Source organism: Bison bison, unplaced genomic scaffold (genome assembly GCF_000754665.1).
Source record: "Bison bison bison isolate TAMUID 2011002044 unplaced genomic scaffold, Bison_UMD1.0 scf7180017864368, whole genome shotgun sequence".
Lineage (NCBI taxonomy): Eukaryota > Metazoa > Chordata > Mammalia > Artiodactyla > Bovidae > Bison > Bison bison.
The window spans coordinates 2,279,890-2,291,574 of record NW_011494940.1 but is presented as its reverse complement, the minus strand read 5'-3'; the positions used below and the strand labels follow the sequence as shown (position 1 = coordinate 2,291,574).

Sequence of the window (11,685 nt, the reverse complement as noted above, 5' to 3'; positions counted from 1 at the left end):
GGCGCCATCCCCAAGAGAAAGCCACTGTCTGGATGGTGGGGCGGGAAGAGGCGAACCCTCTCAGCCTTCAAAGACGGGTGGGACCTTGCAACCTCTGGTGCCCAGAACTTCCTGTCTGGCTTTGGGGCACAGTTCGCAGAATTGGCAATTTCCCAGCAGCCCCACCCCTCCTTCAGAAGGTTCTGGGCGCGCTGCTAATGCTGCGGAGGTCGGGAGGGATGGTCTATCACTGGAAGGAAGAGGGGTCCCTGCTGGCACCAGCCAAGGAGCAGGGCCAAATGGCCATCCTACCAGATGTCTGCCACCTGCCTATTGACCAAACTCTGCTGCCTCTCAATGGGGGCTATTCGGACCTAGAGGTTTGGGCTGCCAGGCCCCATCCTCCACTGCCCCTGGGGTTAGCATCTAGAGCGGGGCTGTCCAATAGAACCGTCTGAGATGATGGAAATGCTCTGCATCTGTGCTGTCCAGTAAGATAGCCACTGGGTTCATGTGGTTACTGAGCACATGACATGTGGTCAGTACAACTGAGGAACTGAATCTTATTTGATTTTTAAAATTATTTTTAACTGGGCTGAGTCTTTGTTGTTGCTGCTGCTGCTGCTAAGTCGCTTCAGTCGTGTCCAACTCTGTGCGACCCCATAGATGGCAGCCCACCAGGCTCCGCCGTCCCTGGGATTCTCCAGGCAAGAACACTGGAGTGGGTTGCCATTTCCTTCTCCAATGCATGAAAGTGAAAAGTGAAAATGAAGTTGCTCAGTCGTGTCTGACTCTTTGCGACCCCATGGACTGCAGCCTACCAGGCTCCTCCGTCCATGGGATTTTCCAGGCAAGAGTACTGGAGTGGGGTGCCATTGCCTTCTCCGAGGAACTGAATCTTATTTGATTTTTAAAATTATTTTTAACTGGGCTGAGTCTTTGTTGCTACGTGCATGCTACTCTCTACTTGCCATGCATGAGCTTCTCATTGCGGTGTCTTTCATTGCTGAGCACGGGCTCCAGGGCGCACAGGCTTCAGTAGCTGTGGCACTCGGGCTCAGCTGCAGCATGTGGAATCTTCCCAGATCAGGGATTGAGACAGTGTCCCCTGCATTGGGCAGGCAGATCCTTAACCACTGGACCACCAGGGAAGCCCTTATTTGATTTTAATGAACATGAATTTAAACAGCCTCATGTGGTTAGTGGCTACCATATTAGTGAAAATTCAGAGAGTGGATACAGGAAGGCAACTGGTGATCACAGTAACTGTTTCATTACCAGGGGCCTTAGGGACAAGGCTTCCTGGAGAACCTACCTGGGTTCCAAGGAGGTACAGGGAATCTTCTAGATCACAGGCCCCACCTTGGGGGAGGGGACTGTGTGCCGAGCGGGGCTTGTTCCTGGAGCTGCTCCTGCCCAGCAGGATGGAGGGCACAGATTCCATCCACCCCTGGAGAGGGCTCCACTGGGGAGGCTCACAGCCCTGCCTCCTGAGCCCCGCAGGAGGGCCCCTGAGAACGGACCCACACTGTTCACTGCTTTGGGAGAGGGGCAGGGTGATGCTGTCTCTGTGGAAATGTGAGTGAAACCTGAGAAGTCCTCCTCCAGCCAGCGGGAAGGCCGGGGTGGGAGTCAGCAGTGGGGAGCGGGTTTAGCATGGGCCTCAGTCAGAGCACAGAGTGGGCTAGAGCCCCCTTCCTCACGTCCACTCCACCACCTTCCGGTGTCCCCAGCTCACCTCTGCTACCCCATGGCCCTTGCCTCCTCAGTGCCACACCCTGAGGGCCTCGCCACAGGCGGCACTGAGGTCGCAGCTCAGGTTGGGGGGGGGGCGTGGTGACAGTCAGGACACTGAGATGAAACTCAGAGCCACCACCTAGCAGCTGTGTGTCGCTAAGCAGATCATCAGATCTTAGATCCCTTTAAATTGGAGAGTAATGACGCCCACACACAGGTTCCACGCAGGGAAATGAGGGATCTGAAGTAACCTGGGGCCTGTTAGGCGCTTTCTCCCTTAGAAACACCTGGGTAAGTGGGGCTGGGACCTCCCCTTATCCACTCCACTGTCTGGAGGAGGGTGTGGCCCAGGCTGGTTCTGCTGCTGCTGCTAACTCGATTCAGTCGTGTCCGACTCTGTGCGACCCCAAAGACGACAGCCCATCAGGCTCAACCTTCCCTGGGATTCTCCAGGCAAGAACACTGGAGTGGGTTGCCATTTCCTTCTCCAATGCATGAAAGTGAAAAGTGAAAGTGAAGTCGCTCAGTCTTTGACTTAGCGACCCCATGGACTGCAGCCTACCAGGCTCCTCCGTCCATGGGATTTTCCAGGCAAGAGTACTGGAGTGGGGTGCCATTGCCTTCTCCGGCAGGCTGGTTCTAGCTGAGTGCAATACCCTCCTCCATGGCCCAGGCAGGTTATAGCTGGAGGTGGGACTGCCCCATGGCCCAGGCTGGTTCTGGCTGGGTGCAATACCTACTCCCCCATAGCCCAGCCTGGTCGTAACTGGGGCTGGGACCCCCCCATAGCCCAGGCTGGTTGTAGCTGGGGGTGAGACCCACCCCCACTCCATAGCTCAGACTGGTTGTAACTGCTGATTCTAGCTGTGGCGGGACCCCCTCCCCACCATCCCCAACCTTTCACAGGATCATTCTCAGTGCTGACAGGGGTCAGCTTGAGCAGAATGAATAGTCGATTAAGGAGGAATAACGCATCACACCTCTCACTGCCCCCTGCCCCATGTTGGTCAGGGGAGGTTTCACATGGGGTCTTCCAGTCTCCTTGCTTCTGCTCTGTTCCCACTCCCACCCCAGCACGTTGGGCAGGTGATCCCAGGGGAACAGTGCGACAGGAAAGGGGGCTTCCTGAGTTGCCCAGGTAGGGGTTGGAGGAGGAGCTGGTGGGGTGGGGAGGGCGGCAGGAGGCAGGTGAGGACAGGCCCAGGTGAGGGTGGACCGGCCCAGCTCATTCCGGCTTCACACCATCATGCCGCTTGTGGTTTGGGTAATTACAGAGAAACGAGATGCGTCTGTGCTGCTCCTGGCTGAACGTGCTGAATACTCCCCACTCCAGTATTCTTGCCTGGAGAATCCCATGGACAGGGGAGCCTGGTGGGCTACAGTCTATGGGATCGCACTGAGTCAGACAGGACTGAGCGACCAACACTTTCACTTTTCACAGTGATGAGTCTGGGGGGAGGTGCTTATCATCCCTGGAAAGTCACCCTCTACCCCCAACACTCAATACCTTCCCCTTTAAAATAGGAACCGATCAAGTAAATTTCAGTTTAAATTTCATGGAACACTTGTATGTCCTGGTTTTTAGAAGCTCGGAGATCTGGCCCACTTAGAAATGAAGGGTAAATGATTTGAAGAGTGAAAGCTCAGACTTTGATCTAGTTGGCCCTTCCTTCTTGGTTTTGTATGCGGTTCAGCAAACGTGTGTGAGTTGTTCTGATTCAGGGTTCATGGTTTTGTTATAAACCAAGGATAACTAGATGTTTGCCACCGGGGCGCTAGAAGAGCGCTGGGCGTAATCTGCGCATGCGCAAACCTCCATCCTCACCCGAGATCCTGGGTGGTGGCAGGAGGCTCACTACGTGAGGAACAGTTTGCTTTTCCGCATGAGAACTTGAGTTCTTCTAGGGAAAATGGCAGGGATTTTTTCCTCTAGAGATTATTATGTTGTGACGCCCTAAGATAAAGTCCCCTTCAAACAAACAGGACATACTTCCAATCCACATTTTGCCTCCCAGCAAGAAAGCAAGTCTAACACCCGTCCATCTCCTCAAGCCTCATCCAGTGTCCCCCTTGGTTCCCCAGGTGAGGTTGGTGGGAACCTGGTACAAGAGCAGAGGCCTGGAGTGAAGCCAAGCTGCTGTTGTGTCCACTTGTTCCTGTGGCTCCCTCTCTTTCTGCGCCTCTTTTCCATGCACCAGGATGGTCAGGTTGTTCTGTGGAGTAAATGAGAGAATATGGGGGTAGCATGTGGACTTCTGAAGTCAGCTGCAGGGTACCAGATCCTTCTGGTGGGAACCTGTATCCATTAGGATTATTTTCCTGTTAGAGTCCCAAATGACAGTCCTTCAACAAAAAAAGACCTGATTCCTCTCTCTCATAGACATGCATGGTCAGAAACCTAGGGATGTTCTGTCTCACCAAGGGCTCCAGGATTCTTGTACCTTTGCTTCAGTGTTCAAAACTTCTGTTCCTAAATTACCACAGAGTTTCAAAGGCTGCTCCAATTCCAGCCATCACATCTGATTTCCAACCAGCAGGAAGGCGTATAGGAGGACTAAGAAAAAGGACAAATGAACACGCAAGCTATCCCTTAAGGAGATTACAGGCACTCTGTTTTATTAGGCTTAACTGTGCTTTGCAGCTAGTTTTTTTTTTTTTTAAACAAATTGAAGGTTTGTAGTAATGCTGTGTTGAGAAAGTCTATCAATGTCATTTTTCCAATAGCATTTGCTCACTTTGTCACATTTTTGAAACTCTCAAAATATTTAAACTTTTAAATCATTATTATGTTTGTTATGGGGATGTTTGATTAATGATCTCTGATGCTACCACTGTGAAAAGATTACAACTTGCTGAAAGTTTGGGTGATGGCTATCATTTGTTTAGCAATAAAGTACTTTTTAATTGAGGTACATACATTATTTTTAATGCTATTGCACACTTAACAGATTCTAGTATAGTACAAAGAACTTTCACATGTACTGGGAAATCCCCAAAGCTGTGTGATCTGCTTTATCACAATATTTGCTCTATTTTGGTGGAACCAAGCCTACAATATCTCTGAAATATGCCTGTACTGGAGACTGCTAGGAAAGAAAATCTCGCTCAGTCGTGTCTGACTCTTTGTGACCCCATGGACTGTTTATGCAATGCATGGAATTCTCCAGGCCAGAATACTGGAGTGAGTAGCCTTTCCCTTCTCCAAGGGATCTTCCCAACCCAGGGATTGAACCCAGGTCTCCCGCATTGCGGGCAGATTCTTTACTAGCTGAGCCACAAGGAAGGCTGCCACCCAGCACCTTTCACGTACATCTCACTGACAAGAATTTAGTGACATAGCTGTGGCTGGCTTCGGGAAACCTGGGAAACGAACTTGGGTGGGAGGGCAGCCAGCTATCCAGCTAGGAGTCAAGGGTTCTCTTAGTGGGAGAAGGGGAGGATAGACACTGGGGGACTCCTGGGGGCCCCTGCCACAGCTTGGCAGGAAGGAATCACCACCCCATCCTAACACGCACACATGCACACGATTAGATTAAGTTCTGACTAGGCCAGAGCTACAAAAACATGGCGCTTCAGGTGGACGGCATTCCCCACACACCTGGAGCCCATCCTACCTGATGACATGCCGTTCCTCCTGCGCTTTTATGTCTTCCTCCTGGGAGGGCATGCTTTGCTGCTCCGGGGGTTCCATTCAAGAGTATGCTAGACATCCTGGTTCTCAGACCAAACTCTGCCCAGCCAGGGGATGTCATGGTCAGACACGATCAGGGAAGAGCTCTCTGCCCGCAGCTTGCCCGCTGTACTGGGCACATAGGGGCTGCTGGTGGAGGCGGCATTGACGGATGGGGAGGCTGGGTTGGCTCCCAGCTCCTTATGGTGAAAGCTGGCTTATTCCACAAATGAGGATGTTGGGGTGCCTGGGGGAGCTGCAGTCCTGAAGGCTCAGCTCTAGGAGACACCGTCTCAGCCTCCTTGCAGGGGAGGGCGATGCTCCAAGGCTGGGGGTGTCAGGGCAGCCCTGAGCACTCCTGTGGGGGCTCCAAGCGCTGACTCCCACTGCTGAGCGTGTCCTCCTCCAGGCTCCCCAGGTGAGGCGGCAGAGTGACACCTGGGGCTCCTGGGGTAACTGGAACCCCTGCAGCCGGACCTGTGGAGGGGGCGTCAGCTTCCGGGAGCGTCCCTGCTACACCCAGAGGTAGGAAGGCGGGGATGGGCCAGCTTGTTAAGAGAGAGCAGGCTCGGGGGAGCGGCTGGGTGTCCTGGGCCAGTGCCAGGGCCACAAGGGCAAAACCTACCACACGACAGATTTGTTCTGGGAGCAGTATCAGTGGAGAACTTGAAATTGAGTCATTTCCGCATACTGACACTCTGATTGCAACGACAGCCTTATTTCAGGGAGCTGGTGCCATTCCTGCTTCATCCACCCCTGAGTCCCTAGCTTCTCCAGCAGTGCCGGCAGGTGTAATGAATTCTTGTTGAATTAACGAATAATCCTCAAAAATTCCTAATGTGTGCAGTTTCTCTGCCGTCAGCCCCTTCTTCAAGTATAGATGTTTCTCACTCTAAGTGACTTATTAAGCTGCTGCTGCGTGCCCTGCACTCTGACGAGTACCATAGGGCGCAAAAGAAGGGGTGGTGATGCTCTGCCTATTGGGGGTTTAACGGTTCCTGAAAACTGCCTGAAGAGGCAGAGAGAAGATACTATTCTAAGTGTCTTACCCACATTTACTCCTCTTAAATGGCAGAATAACTTTACCAAGTGGGTATATATTGCATCTCCAAGGACAGAATTTGAGTCTTCTCTGGGAATATGCTTTAAGAGGTAGAGTGGCCCCTAGTTAGCCAAGCTCTAGGCTAGTTAGCCTTCTGGGTCGGGCTTCTCCCAGGTCTGAACACAGGGCTCACTATACCTGCCTAAGGGGATTTGGGAGCCCCCTCATCTCCTGCCATCCCTCTGGCCCAGCAGTGCTCACCGGGTAGCTCCACCGCAGCTGGGGGTCGGGGGGGGGGCCCTGTGGGAGAGACCCATGAGGGGGCGAGGTGCTGGGTCCTGGGGGTTTGGCTCTTTCCAGTGCTCTCACCCTGCAGGAGAGATGGGGGCTCCAGCTGCGTGGGTCCCACCCGGAGCCACCGCTCTTGCCGCACGGAGGTAAGGTACAGCCCCTGGGGGTGGAGGACAGCTCCCCGGACCCCCTCCGTAGCTGACATACTGGCCTTGGGAAGCCCCCCACCCCCGCACGTGGGTGCATGGCAGTCACTTCCTCACCCCGCCGCCTGAAAGGATACCTTCGCCTCCTTACCCCAAGCCCCCTGGAGGGGGGCACACGGGAGCCCTGGGCGGGGCGGGTGGGGGGGCAACCCCGCCTCCCCGAAGCTGCAGCAGGGGTTGGGGGAACAGGGCCCGGCCTCCCCGGGGTCCAGCGGGACGGTGGACCCCAATGGTGGACCCACAAGCCCCGTCCCTTGCCCCCTCCTCTCCACAGAGCTGTCCCGATGGCTCCCGCGACTTCAGGGCGGAGCAGTGCGCGGAGTTTGACAGCCACGAGTTCCAGGGGCGGCGCTACAAGTGGCTGCCCTACTACGGGTGTAAGTGCGCCGTCCTTCGGGCGCCCCTGCTGCCCCACCCTGCGTTGTCCTACGCTGGGCCCCTTCTTTGGGGAATCTCTTTGCTACATTGACTTTGCGTTTCGCAATTCTCACTACCACATTATGGTGCTCAATCTTTCAGTCCTGTCCCATTCTTTGCGGCCCCATGGACTGCTCTGCCTATGGAACTTTTCGAGGCAAGAATACTGGAGTGGGCTGCTATTTCCTCCTATTCCAGGGAATCTTCCCGACCCAGGGATCCAACCGATCTCTCTTGCGTCTTCTGCATGGCAGGCGGATTCTTTACTGCCGAGCCACCTGGGAAGCCCTCACCATATTCTAGACGCGTTTTCAAATACATTTAAAAAAAACCTCCAGTACTCCCAGCAGGGCACAACGGTGGTGACCATTTTGAGGTTTTTCCATCCTTCCCCCTGGGTATTCAGTGTTTCAGGCCAAGCCTTGGCCGGTTCTGGGCAGTTTTGAGCCTTCTTTTGTTTGGCCTGCTCCCTGAAGCCTTCCTCACTGGCAGGAGTCTCCGGGTGGGCTGAGGGGGTGGGGGGGGGGTGGGGTTGAGACCTGTGCCCAAATTTGGGCAAACTGCAGGCTGGGCTGCCTGGGGGCTTGGTGTGGCAAGAGCTCATTTGCTCAGAATCTCTGGGGCTGGAGGCCATGCTCTGGGTAACTGAGGAGGGTGTAGGTCATTAATTTTTAGAGTGATACAGTTCAAGAAAAAACAAAAGTCACTAACATGGTGTAATTAAAACATTTTCGATGAGTCAGATATGCTGTAGGCTAATCCTTCCCAGTATGAGTTTTCACTGCTCACTGTAGATGACTCCTGGAAACTCTGGCACTCTGGATTCCAAATCAGTGAACATTTTATGTCTTGTGTGTGCTGTGGGCTGGGGGAGGGGTCTTGGCTAGAGGTGGAGGCCCCAGTGGGGTAGTTTGCATTCATTGCTCCTCCTGGATCCTAAGGTGAGGGTATGTTGAAGATAATTTGCTAAGAACCGACTCATTGGAAAAAACTGATGCTGGGAAAGAGTGAGGGCAGGAGAAGGGGGCGACAGAGGACGAAATGTTGGATGGCATCACCAACTCAGTGGACATGAGTTTGGGCAAACTCCAGGAGATGGTGAAGGACTGGGAAGCCTGGAGTGTTGCAGTCCATGGCATCACAAGCCTGGAGTGTTGCAGTCTGTGGCATGGCAGAGTTGGACACAACTTAGCAACTGAACAACAGCAAAATATTACAGAAAAACTAGAGGAAAGTTTAAAAAGGGTTGCCGAGGGATGCCTTCTTTGTGGTGGAGGTGATTACAATCCTGTTAGCACTCCTGGGTATTCAAACAGATAAATATAAAAACTGAAACAAGAAAATTAACCCACCTTTTTCATAGGATTGCTGCTAGCCTTTCTTTCTAGCTCCTTTCACATTACTTTCTCTCTCTGTTTATGTATTTGTGATTGTTACATGGTATCACTTTGCATTCTATTATAAACATCTCCCCGCATTACTGGTTGGTCTTCATAATCACAGTTCTTAATAGCACAGTCCACAGGTGTAATAATCTAGTTATAGTAATTAAAGAGTAGCTGACAGTCAGAATATTATAAATAGTAATGCTGAGATAGACCTCTTCAAGTGTCTAGCTTTTTCCTAATTCTAGGATTTTTCCTCGACTTAATTCCCAGAGATGTATCCACTTCATGGAGAAGATCCTTTCCCTCTGTGACGGTGGTGGGATTTTGAGCCACTGGGGGTGTGATGGCGTAGGGCTTCCTCTCCCTGTGTGTGTGTGCACACACGTGTGTGCCTGTTTCCGGCCCCTGCCCACACTTTGCTGTTGCTCGCACAGGCCTTCAACCTCACTTAGCATCTCAACTTGCCCCTCTTGCTTACCGCAGCCCCCAACAAATGTGAGCTGAACTGCATCCCCAAGGGGGAGAGCTTTTACTACAAGCACAAGGAGGCCGTTGTAGACGGGACACCCTGTGAACCTGGCAGACGGGACATCTGTGTGGATGGCAGCTGCAGGGTGAGTTGTCCCCGCCACCCCCACCAGCAGGTTTGGGGCTCATTACAGGATGTCCACCTGCCCCCCACCAGAGGCTCTCCTGACCATGATGCCTTCTCAAGACTAGCTTCTAAGGTGCCTTGCATCTCCGATGTCCTGTGGCCCTCTTACCTTTGCCCTTTGAAAACTCAACAATAAGAGGAAGCTTCTGGGTGGCAAGTTAGTAAAAGTAAAAGTGACTTAAGGGGGAAAAAAAGCCATTGAGGGAGGGGCTGGCTGGCTGCAGGGGCCTGGCTGATGCTCTGGAAAATCTCTCCTCGCTTGGCTTTCTTCTCCTCTGGGTCCGCTGAGGGTTGGCGAGTTCTTCTGGTGAGCTGTGAAGATGGCCCAGTGGCCCCAGGCTTCCGTTGTCACAGCCTGGCCGCTCCCTGGGGCAGGGGCGCTGTTCCCAGAAGTGCCAGCAACGCGGGGTTGCCTCTGGCTTGCCCTCACCTGGGGCTCCCCCGAACGCCTTGAGCAAAGCGCACAGCCTGCTGACCGGCCCGACACTACTGCCCGGAAGCCATGTCCACACGCTGTGGGAGAGAGGTGGCTTCCGAAGGAAAACGAGGTGCTGTTGCCGGAGAAGGGGACGCGGGCGCCGTGCAGGCAGGAGAGGTAGATGATCAGCTACCGGCCAGGTTCAAGGCTAACTCGGTGCCCCTGGCCAGCGAATGGTTACTGCACCTCCTGGGACTGGCCGGGCGGCCAGGGTTCCAGTCCGGGTGTGACCGTGACCCCCCCTGGGTCTCTCGCATCTCCTCTCACCTCCGCCTGGCAGGTCGTTGGCTGTGACCACCACCTGGACTCGTTGAAGGAGGAGGACAAGTGTCTGCGGTGCGGGGGTGACGGCACAACCTGCTACCCTGTCACGGGCGTCTTTGAGGCCAATGACCTCAGCAGAGGTGCGATCCTTGTGGGGTCTGCAGACAGTTCAGACCGGGATCTGTCGCATGCCCCTTCCTGGCATCTTGCTCGCTGGCACAACACCGAGATGGTGTGATCTGGTGCTCAGGTCGTGAAGACCTCAGGGTGGAGGCCAAACCCTTGCCCAGGAGCCTGTGGGCTCATGCTAGGATCTCCACCCACTTATCCAGTGATGCCTGGGCATGTCCTCCCCTTCCCCCCATCATCCCTATCTGTCCCCTCCATTCCCCTCCCCTCCCATCAGTTTGGGTGCTGGACCCGTCCATCCTCTGTGCAGGCATTTCCTCCTTCAGAAACACTTTCCCAAGCCCCCGGCCCTGCTGTGTCCCACTTGGCGACCCCACCTGTGGGGCCAGGCACTGGGCAGCCTCAGGGCCAACTCCTCCTTGTGGCTGGTGGTCCCAGAATGTCTCTGCCCTTCAGGCTACAACCAGATCCTCATCGTCCCCATGGGGGCCACCAGCATCCGCATCGAGGAAGCGGCAGCCAGCAGGAATTTCCTGGGTGAGGACAGTTTTGGGGTCCAAGGCGGGGCTGTCGCCGTGGCAGGGAGGTGGGTGCTGCCTTGGCAGCTGACTGGGGTGCTCCCCTGGTGCAGCGGTGAAGAGCATCCGTGGCGAATACTACCTCAATGGACACTGGACCATCGAGGGTGCCCGCGCCCTGCCCGTGGCCAGCACCCTCCTGCACTATGAGCGGGGAGCTGAAGGGGACCTGGCGCCCGAGCGGCTCCACGCCCGCGGCCCCACCTCGGAGCCCCTGGTCATTGAGGTGAGGAGGGGGTGAGCACTTGGCCCCCAAGAGGCTGGCAGGAGGGCTTCGGGGGGAGCAGGGGCGGCCCCCTGGCATCCAGCCTCAATGGGGACCCTCCTGCACAGCTCATCAGCCAGGAGCCCAACCCAGGCGTGCACTTCGAGTACCACCTGCCCTTGGGTGCCCCGCAGCCCGGCTTCAGCTGGAGCCACGGCTCGTGGGGCGACTGCAGCGCTGAATGTGGTGGAGGTGAGGGCAGTGGCCTGGGTCGGGGGTGGTGCGTGGCTGTGTGCAGGGCTCAGCTCTCTTCTGCAGGCGCTCCAGCCGTGGGAGGGAGGTGGACAAGTAGATGCAACATCTGCATGTCACGGGGGGCCCCCTTGGGGAAACCCAGGAGTGGGGGGACTCGACAAAGGGCCCCTACCTTAGCTAAGCGAACCAGAGGGCTTCCTGGAGGCAGTGGCATTTCCTAGGACATGGTATTCCTTTGGTGGTGGAGGGTGGGCCTGGAGCCAGTGACCAGGTGTCAGAGAGGGGCTCTGTCACCCACAGAGAAAGCTCTCTAAGCTCAGACGTGGTGATGGCCACCTACCCAGGGAGGTCACTGAGCCTCGAACAAGGTGACACTCAGGATGTGTCTAGA

The 11,685-nt window shown here is 54.9% G+C and overlaps 1 protein-coding gene across 1 annotated transcript in view; it reads left to right on the top strand.

The window, feature by feature from the left end:
* PAPLN (papilin, proteoglycan-like sulfated glycoprotein) overlaps window positions 1-11,685 on the top strand; it is a 36,316-nt gene that overhangs the window by 2,900 nt on the left and 21,731 nt on the right. Inside the window, exons 2-9 of the mRNA XM_010855796.1 lie at window positions 5,796-5,911; window positions 6,805-6,865; window positions 7,200-7,302; window positions 9,214-9,344; window positions 10,144-10,267; window positions 10,713-10,793; window positions 10,888-11,060; window positions 11,168-11,291. Coding sequence (XP_010854098.1) covers window positions 5,796-5,911; window positions 6,805-6,865; window positions 7,200-7,302; window positions 9,214-9,344; window positions 10,144-10,267; window positions 10,713-10,793; window positions 10,888-11,060; window positions 11,168-11,291 — 913 coding nt within the window. The remainder of the gene's footprint in view (window positions 1-5,795; window positions 5,912-6,804; window positions 6,866-7,199; window positions 7,303-9,213; window positions 9,345-10,143; window positions 10,268-10,712; window positions 10,794-10,887; window positions 11,061-11,167; window positions 11,292-11,685) is intronic.